General features: G+C 44.6%; 1 protein-coding gene across 3 annotated transcripts; it reads right to left on the bottom strand.

The window, feature by feature from the left end:
* Nucleotides 1-15,654, bottom strand: SMARCE1 (SWI/SNF related, matrix associated, actin dependent regulator of chromatin, subfamily e, member 1). 3 transcript variants are annotated; one of them, XM_066204974.1, is made up of 11 exons: nucleotides 15,602-15,654; nucleotides 14,814-14,864; nucleotides 14,261-14,304; nucleotides 11,276-11,380; nucleotides 8,886-8,966; nucleotides 7,650-7,781; nucleotides 5,953-6,124; nucleotides 4,153-4,325; nucleotides 3,020-3,121; nucleotides 2,282-2,492; nucleotides 1-1,552 (listed from the first exon to the last, which is right to left on the bottom strand). In XM_066204974.1, the coding sequence occupies exons 2-11, from the start codon at nucleotides 14,818-14,820 to the stop codon at nucleotides 1,341-1,343; spliced, it is 1,239 nt and encodes a 412-aa protein (XP_066061071.1). In that variant the 5' UTR covers nucleotides 14,821-14,864; nucleotides 15,602-15,654; the 3' UTR covers nucleotides 1-1,340. The 3 variants fall into 3 exon arrangements, with proteins under 3 accessions (XP_066061071.1, XP_066061074.1, XP_066061072.1); XM_066204977.1 differs by having other exon boundaries at nucleotides 1-1,549; XM_066204975.1 differs by lacking the exon at nucleotides 15,602-15,654 and adding an exon at nucleotides 15,278-15,297.
* Between the last annotated feature and the right edge of the window lie 1,832 nt (nucleotides 15,655-17,486).

Below are 17,486 nucleotides of genomic sequence, written 5' to 3'. Positions count from 1 at the left end.
TGAGTTTAAAAAAAAACCAAACTTGTTGGATTTTATTATTTTTAGACCATTAAAAAAAAAAGGATTTAAAAAACACCATCTGATAGACCCACTGCTCTGCAAATACACATCGGTTCATTGCAACATTATATGTTCCCTCAGTTGTAAAGTCAAGAAGTGGCCCATGGCTGTGCTGCAATTCGGTGTATTTATTTGTGGGCTTTTGCTTATATAGGGCAAATTAGGCCTTTTCAGTGTATTTGTAGAGTCTCCAGAGGTTCTGAAAGCTCATGACAAGCAAAACTACTATATTTTACCATTTGTGCCATATCAGTGACTGTCTGCTCAGAGAACATGTGCGTGTCTAAACACTCTCCTGCTCTGCTCTGTGCCAGGTCTCTGGCTGAGGCCACACCAGGGTCTCTAGGTAGCAAATAAAGGAGTTAATTGGGAAAGAAAAGCAAAGGCTTGTTGAAAAGAATCCTGCACCACAGAAAAAAAAAATCCCTCATGATGTGTCATTTCCTGCAAGACTACACTGAGCCCTTTGGAACTGGATCTCCTGACATGCCACACACAGACCATGAGCAAGTTTCCACCACTGCAGAGCAGCTACTCTAGAAAAACAAGTTACACCAAAAACCCCTAAACCCCAGACTTTCAGCCTCACTCTGGAGCTGCTGCTGAGGACTGAGGGCTTTCTTTTAAAGCATGAACTGGTGCAGCTGCAGCAGCAATTGCCCTTGCTGACATGCAGCACAGTAGCTGTGGGACACAGGGAACTTTTGAGGCTGTTAGGTTAGGAGAAGCTCCAGGTGACACCCTGGGCAGGCAGTAGGTCTTTGCTCCATAGTAAGAACTGGTCTGAATGCTTCAGCCACATTCCAGCCTCTCCACAAAGCCAGTGCCACTGCCAGGAGCAGGTCCCTCATGCAGTCATGCTAGGACTGCGGCACAGGTGAGACACCTGCACCTCACTGCTGCCACAAAGGGGCAGGAAGGGCCTGTGGGGCAAAGTGCCACTGTGTCCATGGCATCGGAAGAAAGGGAGAAGGTCTGATTTCTCACGTGGAAACCAAAGCCAGTGGTGTCTTTTTAGGGAAGAATTACAAGTGATACAAGCACCTCTCCACACTGCAATGGCTGTGTTTAGACACATGAGGTTCCTTTTCTGCCTGCTGCAGGACACCCTGTGCCTCTACAGGCCCCTTCACATTGCTACGCTGATAACCTGACACTGTCGTTAAGCCCCGGCATCCTTTGGAGACAAGTGACAGAGGCAGGGAAGGTACAACAGCCGCAGAGCACGTTCTGAAATCAAACAGTACTTCATTACAGAGACACAGGAACTGAGTCAGTGATTATTCTTTCTTCTCGCCCTCCTCGGCGATGGGGTCTGCGGGCGGCTCCTCCACAGTCGCGCTGTTGCTCTCCGAGCCCGTGTTGCTGTCGCTGGTTCCCTCCTCAGCTGTGCTGTCCACCCCTTCCTGCCCACTCTCCTTGTCCTCTGGGGTGGAGGTTCCTTCTTCACCATTCTGCTGGTTCTCTGTGCTCTCTTCTGGGTGAGGCTCTTCTGGAAAAACAGATTTCGCGGTGTCATTGACGTGCCAGTATTTATTTAGATTGTGCAATTAAGATTTAGGAAGAAACAGAAGCTATAATAAATATGATTATTCCACAGCAGTCACCTGTGTCACTTAGAACATGCAGGGACAGGCACAGCTCAGGGATCTCTCAGTGCTGAGGACACATGTGGTCCTGCCACACCATCCTGACGTCAGCCACAGCTGCCTAACCTCAGAATTCCAGCCATAGGAAAGCCACGCTCCTTGTTAAAGCAGAAGCACTGGAATTCAAACTCCTTGGTGCCTCTTTCCTTATGCTCCTGCAGTTGCAGCAGTGACTCACTGATGTACTAGTCACTGGGACTCCTGAATCCAGCAGCATTTCTTACTGCCACTGTCCAGAGCACAAAGCAGCTGGAAAATTTGCCTGAGAGCTGCATAAGAAGCATTGCTGTTGCATCATCCTGGCTGGACACTGACACTGGGACAAGGAAACACTCCCAGTTAACCAAAGTCTAACTTCAGGTTTAGGTTTCTTTTTTTTATCTGGGTATATCACAAACAAAGCATGACATGGGGCTCTGTGGGATCTTATCCTCTCCTCTTTTAAAAATGAGTAATTTAATGAGAAGCAAGCAAATGCCTGTGTTTACCAAGATGCAGTGAACTGTTGTCCTCAGAGACCCTTTAATGCTGATCCTTGGAGGAATCTGCAGCAGATGTTCAGATGCAGTTACCTGTCTCCATTGGAGTGCTCTCCTCTTCCTTTTTCTCCTCCCCCTTGCTGGCTGCCTGCTCCTCCTCGGCTGCCAGGCTGTTCTGACTGCGCTCGGCTTGCTCAGCTGCTTCCTTTTCCCTTTCCTCCTGTCTCTTGCGAGCCTGTTCCTCAGCTTGAGCAATTTCAGCTGCAATTTTTTCCATATCCACTTCCACCTTCAAACTGCATAACTAGTAATTAAAAACAAAACAAAGGAAAACTCTTTAGCTCTTTTACAACCTCAGTTACCCTGAGAAATAAATCATCACTAAACCCCAATGATGAGTTCATTATTTCCACATGCAGCGCAGTCCTTTTGATTTTACAAAGTTTTTATTAAAAGTAACTAGGGAGGGAGATACAGGCCTATTAACAAGAAAAGGAGGAGAGGGAATAAATAAACAACCTAAAACTTCTTATTTGAATGCAGCCAAGGAGAGCAGTGTGCCCTCCACGGTGGCTTCAAGCCATCTTCCTCCAGCTGCTCTTAGTGAATTCACCCAGCCCAGCCTGGAGGCACCACTTCGAAACTGTACTGGCCCAATGTCCCCCTAAAGGTCACTGAAGGAGCAGGAAATCATCCTGTGCTTTGCTCCACCCACGCCAAGGCACTGTCCCAGCAGCTGGCAATTGCACAGAACTGAACAGAGAACTGAAGCACTTGCACCACTGTGGAACCAGCAGCTTCCTCAGAGTAAGTGAGAAAAATGAGCTGTACCCTTTTAAGCTCATTGTTGAAAGATTCTGTGCTTTCCAAAAACTTCCTCTTCTTTTCCTGGTGACGCTCCTCAATTTGCAGCAGCTCAGCTTCGAGCTTACGCTGGAAGTGAAACAAACAGCAACAACATCACTGTGCAGTCACCTAAAAACTGTGTAGCTACGCATACAAATTTTCATATGGGTTTATTTTTAAATATTGGTCTAATATGTAAACAGCCTTCTGCCTGCCTCTGATACTTGCTAGCTCAGAAGTTCATACTGGAAAGTAGGAACAGTACATGGGTCTGTGCAGCAGTTCAAGTATACTGTAAATGAAACACTGTGTACCTGAGGTGAAGCTTCCAGCATCAAATCTGCACATTCTCTTTCCTATTCTGCACCCCCAGATCTGTGTATACTTATCCCACAGGTCTGTATATACACAGCTCACAGGTATAGACACACCCTCCACATCAATTATGTTCTTTAACACAGAAAGACCACAATTCACAGGAAAGAAGGACAACCACCCTCTCCACCCTCCAAATCTTCTGTAATTAAAAAAAAAAAAACCAACCCAAGAAATCTCTGTCTAATTCTGGTCTTGCTTCACCCACACACACACAGACCATGCTGAAAGGGTTCTTTTGGTAACATGAGTGTTTGGACAACACAGGTATGTGCCCAAGGCTCGGTGAAACATGCAGGTGTGATTTCACCATGTATTTTGTATAAATTTAATTTTCAGTGAAAAATGTTAGCATAGGGACAATTTACTGCAAAAAAAAAAAAGAGTAATTACCAGCAAGATGAGTGGTCAGGTGTCTGAAATCACAACCCTACCCGTACTTATTAGACACCAGACTTTTACACTGCATACAGAGGGGTGTGTGTAATAATGGAACTATGGAACTAACACTTAGGACATCTCAAAGAACAAAATACAGTTTAACACGATCCTCCGGAAGAAAACAGCACAGAAGGTGAGGTGTCACGTTCTGCAGCTCCCAAGAAATCCCAGGGATTAACTCCTGGAGCACACAGAACATTGCACCCAGCAAGAACAGTCATGCAGGTGATCGAATGATCCAAGCCTTGGAGCACAGCCCAACCCCATCACATTTCAGCAGCATCCGCATCCTTTCTCTTTACCTGATGAACCATCAAAGACTGAACCTGGCGTTTCAGGACTTGCATTCTGGCCGTGGTGACCACAGAGCGGACGTCAGGCACCACGCTCTCGCTCAGGATCTCGCTGATGAGCCGGTGGTTCCTCTGGAACCGAGCCGTGGCCGTGTGCTTCATGGAGAACCCATCGTCGTAATCTGGAACGGGAGTGCGAGGGCTAACTGCTTTGATCCCACAAAATGAGAGCCAAGTCTAATGACACTGTACCGACACTGCCACTCACAAAACAACAAAATATGAGCCCTAACGCCAGTAGTTGTCATGTCACAAAGTTCACAGTAACACACACAGAGCATCAGGGAATCACAAAAAGAGACAAAGCATGGCCAGGGCAGCATTTACCTGGCACAGGTCTAACTGTTTATTTCACATGCATTTCCCACAGCTGAAATTGGGACTGACCTAGTTATTCACTCTGTTGCTTTCCACATTTCCACAGTAAGAGGGACTATTAATACACCAACTAAAAGACCCATTCCTGATTAATCATGTTTCCAGAACAAAATGCCAGCAGTATAGTGACTCCTCTATAAATAACCTTTGTAGCACAGATCAAAAACACTTACTTTTTTAAAACACTGAGGACTGAAAGCATGAAGCAGTGAGACACATTTACTCATCACTGAAAATTTGCAGTCGCGTATTAAGAGTATTCGATTATTTATTATTAAGTGCATTTCTCTAAAGAGAAACCAGTTAAACAACAAGTATGAATTATCTCCCAGAACAATGCCATGTAGAAAAGTCCAGAAGTCTAATTTGTTTTACATAAAGTATTCCTACTGGAGATGACTATCCCAACTATTCACAGAAATCTTAAGAAGCTTAACACCGTGCCAGAAGATACTACCAAAGAAGCCAACTAGTTAATGAAAGTTCCTTCATTTCACAGTGTTATATTGTATCTCATTGAGGTATCTGATTAAACCAAGCAAAAAGGAGGTAAGGGTTGGTTCTGCCTGAGTCTATTTGCTCAGATAGCACCGAACAGAATCTCGAGTCCCCAGGTTCCAGCTATTCCGGCATGAAATGTATTTACATAAATGTTGCAATTACCTCACACAGAGGAAAATGCTGTTTGCCATGAGCTTCATCTCAGGGGTGTGCTTTTACAAGGGGGAAGGAAAAAAAAGGGTGTAACTGAGTACATTTTTCACCCTCAGGTTTCAACAAGTATTTGGTGATGAATTAAAAAGCAGCCATGAGGTGTGTGAGGCTGACTTTTCCCACTGGGTGGGGTGCATTTCCTTGCAGTCAAATAAACCTTCAGAATTTTCTCATCAACTTGTCAGCAGCAAGAGCACCTCACTCCCCAAACAATCTCAAATGACAGTTGTTGAACATATTCAAAGTTCAGGTGCTCTTAATCACACCAGAACTCTGCCTGTCAGATTTAAGTGCTTCTGGTAATAAAGCACAACATTCCATCCAAGCCAGATTAAATCAGGCATCTAAGCCTTTTCTAAAGCATGTGCTAAAGCCATTACGGTGCTGTGAGCAGACTGATTTGGTTTGAACTATTAAGCATTACTTCACACTTAATTAAGAAGGGTTGGAATAACTTTTGCCACGGGTGCCACCTTACTTTTGGGAACAAAACCAGCTGTATGGAATAAAACGTGGCAATGAAAATCGGCATTAAAGCACCAAAGCAGAAACGAAGCCACGTGAAGTGCTGCAGCAGGTGCACATGGGTGGTCTTCTGTATCTCCACAGCCTGTCCTGCCATGAGTGTCCCAGTGGGAGTGCACACAAGCTCCTTACCATCGGGATCCTCGGCGGGCTGGATGCTCATGTAGGGCTCCCCCTTCTCCATGCGTGACTGCCGCTGCCGGCTCTCCTCTTCCAGCGCTGCCTCGGCGCGGCTCTTGGCGTTGATGTAGGCCAGGTAGGCAGGGGAGTTGTGGTAGGCCTTCATGGACTCGTTGTACTCGATCTGAAAGGTGACCAACACGGTTTGATTGCCCCACTGGGTGATTCCCACCTCGCCACAACTGCGCCCTGTATAACTCACAGTGCGGTTCACAGACAAAGCTGAATCTGAATCGTCTGGCTGAGATACAAATGACCAGATTCTCTCAGTCTTTCTTTTTTACAAATTAGAACTTCTTCTATAGTTGTGTTTTAAAAACACAGCTGGTTTTCAGGTCCTTTTCAGTTTTACTACCTGGAAGTCTTATGCTTTGTTTGATAGCTTTGTTTTCCGTGATTTCAAATTCGAACACCTCAGAACATTCATGATCAAGTTCTGGTAAGATGAAATTAGAAAACACAAAATATTCCCAGTAATTCTCTGGAGTTCTAACTACATCTGTGATTCTGATTTCTTCTCTTTCATTATGCCAGTATGTCATGAACCACTTTTCAAAATCACTTAAGACTTGTCCATTCTTTGACCCATCCCTGCTCTGGGATGGCCCAGAAAGCTGCAGCCAGACTCATGTCTCCTCCCGGCAGCAAGACAGCAGCACTATTTTCACATTCTTTGAAATACCTTTTCCCTTTGAACTGCTTTCTTTAATCTCACTTTTAAGATTCTGTACAGTGATTTGAGATATTTCCAATGAAAAAATGGATATAATCTATGATACTGTTAAAAGTACCTAAAACTCTTTATAATCAGGACCAGAATCCTTCTGCCTTGGCACTGCACAAACAGAAACCAGCTGGCCCCTGCCCCAAGGAGCTTACAATCTAAACATCATTACCAAGTTAAAAATAGAATTCCTGGATTCTTTTTTTCTCAGCTAAGAGCACCAAGCTTTGCAGTACTTCTCTATTGCCTTGGAATAAAACCAGCTGAGATTTGACCAGGTAGCCAGAGCCTCAGGTGCCTGCCAGGTGTAAGCACAACACACCAGCTGGACAATTCTCCCTTTGCACCTGAGAATCACAAGAACAGTCTCGTACAGGTGCTCAACACTTACCAACCTAGACACGAGGCAGCTGTCATCTCTTGTCATTTAGATCAATAAAACCAAAACAAAAGCACAAGAAAACCCTACAAGTGGTAGCATTTTCTATTAAGAAACAAAACATTAATGCCACAGCGTGGAGTTCCACCAGGAAAACCAAACCCCACATGACTGGAAGTCTCTTAGGAACACATTCATGACAACAGCAGTAGTTGCAGAGCACCAGTTTTGAAAGAGGATTTTGGTGTTGAGACAATCTTTTCAATACTGATGTTGTACAATCAAATCCATTCATTAAACAGTTAAAATCGACACTCAATTATAAATACTTCATTTTGAATTAGGTCTAAAAACTGACCAGTCACAGTTGATGCACAGTTATTTAAAAAATCTAAGAGACGTGTCAGGACAAACTTCCATTTAAGTTACATACAGGGCTCTCGTGAATGCCTCAAACAGCCCTGAATGGGGAAGATGAATTTTTCTTCTCAGACCAGTTCCTAGAAGAATCAGCTGTAATAAATATCCCAGATTTCTTCCATTTACCTTTTCAGCTTCATATTCATTCAAATACTCTTGCTTCTCTTCATCAGTGAGATCTCGCCACATTCCTCCAATAATCTTGCCAATTTCCCATAACTTCAAATCAGGATTGGACGCCTTCACTTGGTCCCAGACCTTAACAGAAACAGCTGGAGCTTTACTAATGATATCTAAATACTTCCAAATTAAACATTTTATATTGTCATCTCAGTGTTCTTTCTGGAATCACCATGAAAAACAGGATAAAGTTAGGAATGAGTCTGGCTAAACTATCTGGATTATTTTCTGGGGTAGGAAGTCAGTAGGAAGCCAGCTACTGAACCAGGCAATTGCTGAGTGGCTTTGGTCTCATGGGAATATTGCCTTTAACCCTCTCAATTCTCTTCTTAAATGAACATCGCTGCATCTTGGGGAAAAAAAATGCTACTGAGTAAACACATCCAGCAGTAGATTATGACAAAGAGACTGAGCTTTTCAGATCAGAATGTAACATTTCACAATATTTCAGTCTTGCTGATCAATCTGAGTTCCAACAAGTTCTGACTCCACCAAAAAGGTTTCTAACTTTATAGGGAAAAAAAAAAGCAGAGCTGCCAGTGTAATTTCTTGCTGCGCCACTTGACTTTTTTTTTTTTTTGTGTATGTTGATGTTTTTTGGCCTAAGACAGACATGCTGGTAAAGATACTTTACCAGAAGTGGAAGAAATTCCTTCTGGCTCACCCACTTCAGCCAGGCTGCCATGCCCTCCCCATGCCCCATCAGATTCCAGACTCCACAAGAGTCTCTCTCCTACTTTCTGTCAAACAGTTCACAGAATAGCGAAGCAAACGTTGCCACGGGCTAGGGTGGTGAAGGAGAACATGCAAAGTCCACTCATTGCTACTCTTCAGTCCAGCTACAGCACTGCACCAAGCCCAGAAAACGCAAGGAATACTTCCTTTATATAAAAAAGTTCTGTCAGTAAGTCACAGGAACTTCTGAATGTGGCGGGGTGGATCCTTGTCAGCAGACAGTGGTAGGAATTAGCATTTTAGCAATTTTCCCCCCAGAAATTGGCAACTGTGTGACCAGACTACTGCTGCCTTTGTTCTGCAGGGCAGACTCTGTACTTTACATCCCCTTAAGAGAGCGCAGGCTGTAAGGAGTCAACGTTTAGAAGCTGAAACTAAGATCATAGCGATTAATTGTTAGCACAAACGAACACTGACTTTATTACTGATGGACACTGTAATACCCACCTTCCGGCTGTACCTCATGTAGGGCATCAGGGGCTTGTCTGGGGGTTTGGGGGGCTTTGGAATGGTAATACCAGAGGAAGCCTATAAAAGAACCGGATAAATCCATTCGTTAATGGGATCGCTGAACAGTTTCCACACACACTAGTTTCGGAAAACACTCATTCTTGTGCATTCACACACCCCCACCAAGAGAAGCAAGCAACATCACCAAAAATATTACCCAGTCTGTAAGTGAACAAGGACTAGGCTGGTCCTTACATGAATAACTCCCCATCTAAGTTTGTCCTTTTCTCTGTAAATTTACAGAGCAGTAACTAGATAAATCCTCAAATGGGCTCCATGTTCTTAAAACTGAACTACACAGCTCAGGAACCGACATGGAAACACTAATCCCAGCAGGTTGCTTTTTCTCACTTCTAATGACTAATTTATTTTATCTGTTTTGACAAATTTAATGTGGCTACTGTACAGGTAAAAAAAAGATATGAACAAAGTTTAAAAACATTAAGTTAGAGACATTATCAAATAATTTTAGCAGTTGTTTTTCTAATTTGTCAGTGGCAATTTGGAGCCAATTTACAGACTCTTTATGAAAAGAAAATAACCCTATGCAGCTAAAAGGTAAACATGTGCTCTACTTGTAGCCAAGCTGTAATGAATTGTCCCAATTAACCTGGAAGATGCTCCTGTGCTCTGTCTTCCCTTGGCTTTAGGCTGCCAGACACAGTGCTGGCACCACACAAAAGGCCACTGAGCCTTAATGCTGCTGCTGGAAAGCTGCTGGGTCCCCTTGCATCCCCTCAACCCACAAACACCTGACAGGGCTTGCTCCTAAAATAGTGCAATGGCACCACAGCCCCTGGCAACTGCAGAGTCTGAAATCCTCCATTCTTCCAGCACTTCCACATGCCAGGAGTTCTATTAAGTGGGAGTATTTACATGAAAATATAAAGCAGGTTCAAGATCTTTCAGGGCTGTGGCCTGTAGATCAATACTTGGGTGTAGACCAGAAGGCTCACATTCAATGCTCAGTTTTCCTCCTGATAGATTTGTTTTGTTTTTGGTTTTGTTTTTGGGTTTTTTTCCCCCTGAATTTATGGAGCTCTATGAACAATGCATACAGAATTGTGTATAAATAATGTGCATGAGGTATATGCATCACCAAAATGTATACATAGATACACATACAGATGGGTTGGAAAAACATTAAAGGAAACTGTTTAATGCTTTTAAATTAAGAGGTGTTTAAAGACACCATCCATATACTGGGATATGCATGGCAGAGCAGGCTGTGTACGCTTGTGACATACAGAAACAATGAAAGTTCTCAGACAAAACCTGACTTAGTCTCATATAAGGAAAGTATCCATTCAGAGAGTCAATTCCAGCTTGAAGGGAAGGTCCTTCTGTAAATGCTTTAACAAATTGGATGAACTTCATATATGAAGCTTGAATGAAGGTTCATATGAGAGGCATACGAAGAGTACACTTCTTTAAAAGCACCATGTATTTGGTCCTTGAGAAATCTTTGCATCACCTTCCAAACTGATCAGAAGTTTTGAGGTACAAAGTTCTACATGGAAAAACTTTAAAGTTCTGAGATATTTAAGAAAATATCAGGGATTTACTCTGTTTCTGTTGTGTTATAAAAGTGTTACATTTCCACTGTCTATTTTTGTTTCCTAACTGCATACAATGCTAGGATTTGATTCATATTTGAAAGAAGCAGTCACCTCCCTCATCACTTGTCTCCACCTCACTTTGTTTACTCTATGAAAAATGAATGTAACATCCATTTCCCACACACTGACACATATATGAGCTGAAAGGATTCTCTTTTATTATCAACATCACACTTTTGTTGAAAAAATAATGACTGAACTTGGAACTGTGCAGTTATTATCAGACTAAGACTAGAAAGAAAAATAAAGGCCTGGACCTCTTGCATGGCTCAACAGGATGATGCAACGACTATCAACGATCTCCAGTTTGCAAAATGTTCTTCCTTATTTTTGTACCAATGAACCTCAGCCAAAAGAGCAGTTCCCTCCCTCCAAAAATTCATACCCAGCTACAGAACCTTTTCTTATGCATGCAGTGGTCACTGAAGACCACAAAGTCTGTCTTTTTGGATGTCTGCATCATATACCATTACCGGTTTTCCCTGCTGAGTACAAACCCATTTTCCTGCAAAAGGTTACAGAGTGAAGGGGAAGGGAGGGAAGGTGAGGAATAAGAATCAGAAGTTGTTTCTGGGGTTTTTTTGTTTTTTTTGTTTTTTTTTTTAATAAAGAAGAGGCAGCAGCCAAGACTCTGAAGAACCTAACCCTAAAGCCATTTCTGGTCAGTTCCTGGTGTTTGCTGGAGGATGTAATAGTTGATTCTCCTACCGTGACCCGGCTGTTGGTGCCCGGGTTCCCTCCCAGCCTGTAGTTGTTGTAGGCCAGATGGCTGTATGGATTGTATCCCACAAACCCTGGGGTGCTGGGCATTTGCTGATGGAAACAAATGAGACAAAAACACGAATGAGAAATGAGCTCAAACGAGGAAAACACAGAAATGAAAATGAACTGCAATATGGCATGCAAAAGCAACCAGAATTCAAACAAGCAATGAGGTGTAGCAGTTGGTGTCTTCCCAACACATACTACTTACTCCAGTATAAACCTGGTAAGGAAACAGGACTTTTTAGGCAAATGTGTCACTACAAATTTCTGCCTGGAATTGGTGATTTTATTTCTATTAACTGTGTAACTCATTTAAACAAGTATTCTGTAAATTTAGCTCATGGCTAATAAAGTTTTTCAACATAAGCCACCAAGGAATTCAGAAGACTTTTGTCTCCCAAGGGTGAAAGTTACAGGGCAACACAGCACCCAGTGATGGGGCACAAATCCTAAGTACCCACATTTATTACACCAGCGAAAATCCCTGCCTGCTTCTCTTCCCCGAATTCTGCCTTCCCAACAAATGGGGCAGGGGAGGAAATCTCTCAAAGCACCATGTGTGCTCCACTGCCAGTGGCTGAAGTCAATTCCCAGAGACATCCCTCTGTTATAAGGCAGGCTGTAGACAATAGAACTGAGGAACTCCACATGTGCAGTAAAATCTGTAAGTTCAAAACTTTAAACTAGTCTGAACACATCATCAAATCCAATTCAAAAGTTAATTAATACACCTTCATTCATGAAAGTGGATTGATTTATTCTCACCTCGGTCACACAGAAAAAAAAATCTTGTTTCTTTATATTCCCGTTTCACTTAGCAATGGACACTCAAGTTCACCAAGTTCCTTGTATTCCCCTCCTCAAATGAATTTCTTTTTTTTCCCCATTATCTCCCCTTTCCCAGTCAGATTTTGTTGGAAAAATAGATCAACTACTTAATGGTACTTGTGATTAAGTCCTGACTGTGGTGATTCTATGATTCCATTAGGATGCAGAGAGCCTGGAGTGTTTCTGTACATTTAAATGTCATTCCCACACTGTCCCACTCTCCAGCAGCCCTAATAAACATTCCAAGAAGTCTTTCACAGGGATTTGCTAAATGGACCTGTTCCAGATTACAGTTATAAAAATTTGACAGATAGGTTCAGGACTCTAAGAACCAAAGTATGACACATACAAACACTGAACAGAAGTGTCCTAGGAGCTGACTACAGTGACTAGGAAGTTTTCAGGTCAATGAAGACACACTGCAGGAGTTTATTTCTGAACAATCATGTGCAGAGGAAAATTATTCTTTAACAGTCAGTCTTCAATAGAGATTTTATTGCCAAGCTTTTTAGCTCAGTCACGGCAGGTGATGTGATCATCTGTATGCCTGGACTCATAACATACACATTCACTACTTCATAAGGCACTGTTTTACTACAGTTTTTTGTATTACCATAACAGGTTTAGAATATGTTGAACTACACATCTTCAATAAAACCAGGTGACAATTGTAATCTCCGTCTGCTTAATTCTTTATTTCTGCAAGACAGGATTTAAATATTACCAGGAACTACCTTGCGTCACATGGAGAATTTTTATTTCAGGTACAGTACTGCAGTTTTGAGAATTACTGGCATTTTGTTGACTGCAGCACCTGGAACTGGCTGTGGAAGAACAAGCAAGGTTATTTGGCTACTTTATGACTTGCATTAACAGAGCACAGACCATCACGTGAAGGGCTGTTCAAAATATAATACAAAATAAAAGATGCTTGTGAGACAGGCAATGCATGTCACTGGCTGCAGTTCTGACATGTGCTTCATGTACTCTTCGGAAGGACTGTACCACATCAACATGAACCATTAAACACCTGTATCCATGCTACATCCCAAAAGAATCAGATGTGTTTGCACAGCTCTTGATGCAGGAATCCAGTGGTCAGAGTGTATCCATCATGTTCCTTCTAACACTGCCACAGATATTTCACTGTGTGCAAAATGAAAACTCTGAGCAAACTATGCAAATCAAGTTTTATTCATGTAAACTCATAAAAACATAATTTGTATTTATGCATTATGTAATTTTCAAGCCTCTTCCTGTAAAGTATGGCACAATAAATTTGAAGGATCACATTCCTTCTAGCTCCCATCCTGCAGAGATCAAGGACACACTACTGGGTAACAGTTTTCCAATTCACTTTGGTAAAAAAGTAATTCACTATAGCATCTTTGCTCAATCTTCTGCATGAAGGATTTGTCCTAAAACCCAAACTATTCACAAATGTGACCAAAGATGTGCATTTACTTTCAAATAGTTTCTGCTCACAGCACACTGGTACTGCAGCACCTTTGTAAATCCAGGAACATCACTGGACGGGATTTAAAGCTCCTGTTCATGTTTTCCTCAGTGTCAGGCCACATCACTTTACTAGAAAGTGAAATATTTCCCATGCCCTAGATTCCAAAATACCAGTGATTTCAAGGAATGCAAGACTGGCATCAGGAGCATTTCATTATTCTGACACAACATACCAGGATGCTTCATAATCCTACATGCCACTGAAAAGCAGCTCAGTACAACTGAAACGTGGAAAAACACACTGTCTGCCCATGATTTGGGCACAGGCTGAGTAGGACATTTTACAATCAAATTTATCAGTTGATTCTTAACTATTCCAGTACTGCTGCAACCCACTGTGAGTCATTTGAGACAAGTGAGTGCTCACAGAAAATTCAGTGTCAGCGAGATCCAGTCTTAAAGGTGAAACAAATTTATTCAGCTTCTCTTTCCCAAACTTCTCAAAAAAGAATGATAATAATTTAAACAATTCATATCACATTTTTATTTTGTTTCCCGTACAGGAAGGTGATACAACTCCGTAATTATTGTTCTGGGAAGTTACTAAAGGCTCTGTGTTAATGAGAAAATCATTATACTTACGGTTGCAGGAGCTGGGGTGGGAGGTGGGGCATAGGATGGCCTTTCTGTTAAGATAGAAATGTAAGCACTTTTTTTTTTTCTGGAAAATCTGAACAAATTCTTAAGGCATCTGCTGTGACCAACATTTTGAAAGGAATTTACAAAAACAATCAAATTCTACTCTGAAAGACTTTGCGTATTGCCACTGAAAAGCAAATAGCAACACAAGAAAAATAAAAGAAAAATCGACCCCCCCCCCATTGCTCTAGTCCCAGCCTTTCGTTCAAGCACAAGACTGAAGAATATGAAATTCATTTATATGCACACCAATTACATGAAGGGAAAGCAAAAATGCAGTCCAACAGGATTTAGAAGCTGTGATATCTGGATTTCCTATGAAAACAATATGCCAGGAATCAGCCACAGCAGGATTTAAGGCCAAGAGTTTAGTCACTACACTTGCTAATTTCATTTAATGCCAGGAATAATGGCATCATCTCACAAACAAGTTCCACGGAACCAGAGCTTTAAAACACCAAGTTAAAGAAAGAAAAATATTTTAAAAAAAACTTACTTGACATTTTGATAGTCAAATTTTCAGCCACCTGACATTATATTTGTACTTCTGTAAGACAAAAGAAGATCACGCTAGTAAGTGTTGTGCCTTTCCCCCCACCAGATCTTTGAGGCTTTGATTGTTATCGACACCAGTGATTATCAAAGTTTGTCAATTTTGGAATACAGACAAAAGAATTTTCAGAAACCAAGGTGTTATCTCTTTGAAAAATTAATGGACTTTCCAAGGAATCTGGCCTTAAACAGCTGTGCACACAGGTTCAGGTCGCCTTCATATTAAAGGGTCTAAATAAATACATTTTGTCCCTTAAGGAATAAAAAGAAGATACCCCATTATTTTTACGCTCACTGTTTCAGAAATCTGGTATTAATACATAAACGACCAAATGATATATTTTCTTTACAAGGTACAAACAACAACGACCGAGCCCGGCAGCTGCGGTCTGACAAGCAATGCTTAACCTTTCAGCACCGAACCCGGCAGTACATCAAACAGCGCTGTAACAAAGTCTTTTTTCGGCTTTTCTCTTCAAATAACGCCACGGCGGCTGCAAGCTCCTTCAGAATCCCTCCTAACGACGTGCTCCGGGCTCGCACACGGAGCTGGCTCGGGGAGATCGAGCGGAGCCTGGGCGGGCCCAAGGCCGCCACCGGGGGGGGGGGGTCCCTCGGCCCCACCGCTCCCTCCCCGAGCCCAAGGGCCTTCCCGAGCCCCGCAGCGCTGCCGGAGAGGGCCCGGGGCCGTCCCGACCCCCCGGCCAGCGCCGCCGGGCCCCCCGGACTCACCCGCTCGCTGCGGCCGCGCTCCCTTTGTTCCCACGGGCCGGGGCGGCGGCGACGGCGCCTGCGCACTCCGCTCCGCACTTTCGACACGCCGGCCCCGGCCCGCCGGTGACTCTCTATTCACTATGGGGGTTTGTTCGGATGCCCCGCGCACCACCGAGGGGTCAGGGCTGTCCCCGCAACCTCCGGGACGGCGGCGACTCCAGGGGCCGTGGCGAATCTGCGGGATGCAACCCGAGCGCCGCGCGAGGAGCGGCCCCGCCCGCCATTAGCGGCACCGGAGGCGTTGCCTCGCGGGCGGTCACCGGGGCTCTCGGGGCGCCTCAGACCCGCGGTGCCCAGCAACACGCTCGTCCCTTTACCCCGCGCCGCGTACGCCGGTCACGGTGCCCCGAGTGGTGACTGGCCGTGGCGAATCTGCGGCGCTGAACGAGCGCGCGGGGAGGCCATGCGGACGCCTCGTGCCCGCTGGGCTTTAGCGCCTTTTTCCCCTCACGGGCACTGCGCGGAGCTGAGGGGATTTTGGGGCCTTTTTCCCCTCACGGGCAGTGCGTGGCCCCTGAGGGGGGATTTGGGGGCCTTTTTCCCCTCACGGGCAGTGCGCGGCCCCTGAGGGGGGATTTTGGCCCCTTTTTCCCCTCACGGGCAGTGCGTGGCCCCTGAGGGGGGATTTTGGCCCCTTTTTCCCCTCACGGGCAGTGCGCGGCCCCTGAGGGGGGATTTGGGGGCCTTTTTCCCCTCACGGGCAGTGCGCGGCCCCTGAGGGGGGATTTTGGCCCCTTTTTCCCCTCACGGGCAGTGCGTGGCCCCTGAGGGGGGATTTGGGGGCCTTTTTCCCCTCACGGGCAGTGCGTGGCCCCTGAGGGGGGATTTGGGGGCCTTTTTCCCCTCACGGGCAGTGCGTGGCCCCTGAGGGGGGATTTGGGGGCCTTTTTCCCCTCACGGGCACTGCGCGGCCCCTGAGGGGGGATTTTGGCCCCTTTTTCCCCTCACGGGCAGTGCGCGGCCCCTGAGGGGGGATTTTGGCCCCTTTTTCCCCTCACGGGCAGTGCGCGGCCCCTGAGGGGGGATTTTGGCCCCTTTTTCCCCTCACGGGCAGTACGGGCGGTCCCTGAAGGGCCCCGGCTGCCGTGAGGCCGCGGGAGAACGCTACGGGGTCGTGTCCGAGCCCGAATAATAGCCCTTAAAAGCAACGATGGAGTCAAATTAACCGTCCGTCAATGCTGGGGGATGCTGGTCTGTGCACAGTGTGCAGTGTTTGGGATGGCAGCACTTGCAGAGGCGGTTGAGTGGAGCTGGATGAGCTCTGAGGGCAGCGGGAAGGTGCCACTGTGGGGGAGAGTGGCAGAGGAAGGGGATGGCCTTAGGGACGGCTTGGAAGGCAGCGAGATGGACATCGGGTAATAAATACGATAATATATGGTAATTGTCAACTAAATCAGCCTGACCAACTCAAAACACTGCTGCCGAATGACACAGGATTATAATTACCCAGTAGTCTGGGAGCAGTGGACTTGTCCACAGTTCCTTGCAGGAATCAGCAAAGTTATCCCAGGTAAAACCCTCACAAATATCAAACAAGGTGAAGCATGTGGCTCTGACGGTTTGAGGAGGATGAAGAGTTCCAGATCTCAGCATTCAGATTTAAAAGCCTTTTACACTGAAAATTATCAAAATGACTGAATTAAATATGAAAACTTTGGCAATGAAACTTGAAATGGAAAGTTTGATGTTGAATGGTTGATGTTGAAACAGAAAGTTTGGCATTGAAATGCTCTCACCTGGCCAGTAAGATAGATTTCTAGACATTCATGAGGGAGAAGTTGGATGGATGTGAAGGAAAGCCAAGGGGGATGGTACCTGCCTAACCCAAAAGGATGGTAGAAGG

This window comes from Chamaea fasciata, unplaced genomic scaffold (genome assembly GCF_029207755.1).
Source record: "Chamaea fasciata isolate MVZ Bird 193981 ecotype frontalis unplaced genomic scaffold, bChaFas1.0.hap1 SCAF_27, whole genome shotgun sequence".
Taxonomy (NCBI): Eukaryota; Metazoa; Chordata; class Aves; order Passeriformes; family Sylviidae; genus Chamaea; species Chamaea fasciata.
This window is presented reverse-complemented; position numbering and strand designations above follow the sequence as displayed.

What these genes read in the sequence shown, in the direction of transcription:
- SMARCE1 (XM_066204974.1), bottom strand. An exon ending in ACATGAGGTACAGCCGGAAG is followed by an intron (nt 7,782 to 8,885) that starts GTGGGTATTACA and finishes GTTTCTGTTAAG; the next exon opens with GTCTGGGACCAAGTGAAGGC. An exon ending in GAGCACTCCAATGGAGACAG is followed by an intron (nt 1,553 to 2,281) that starts GTAACTGCATCT and finishes CTGTTTTTCCAG; the next exon opens with AAGAGCCTCACCCAGAAGAG.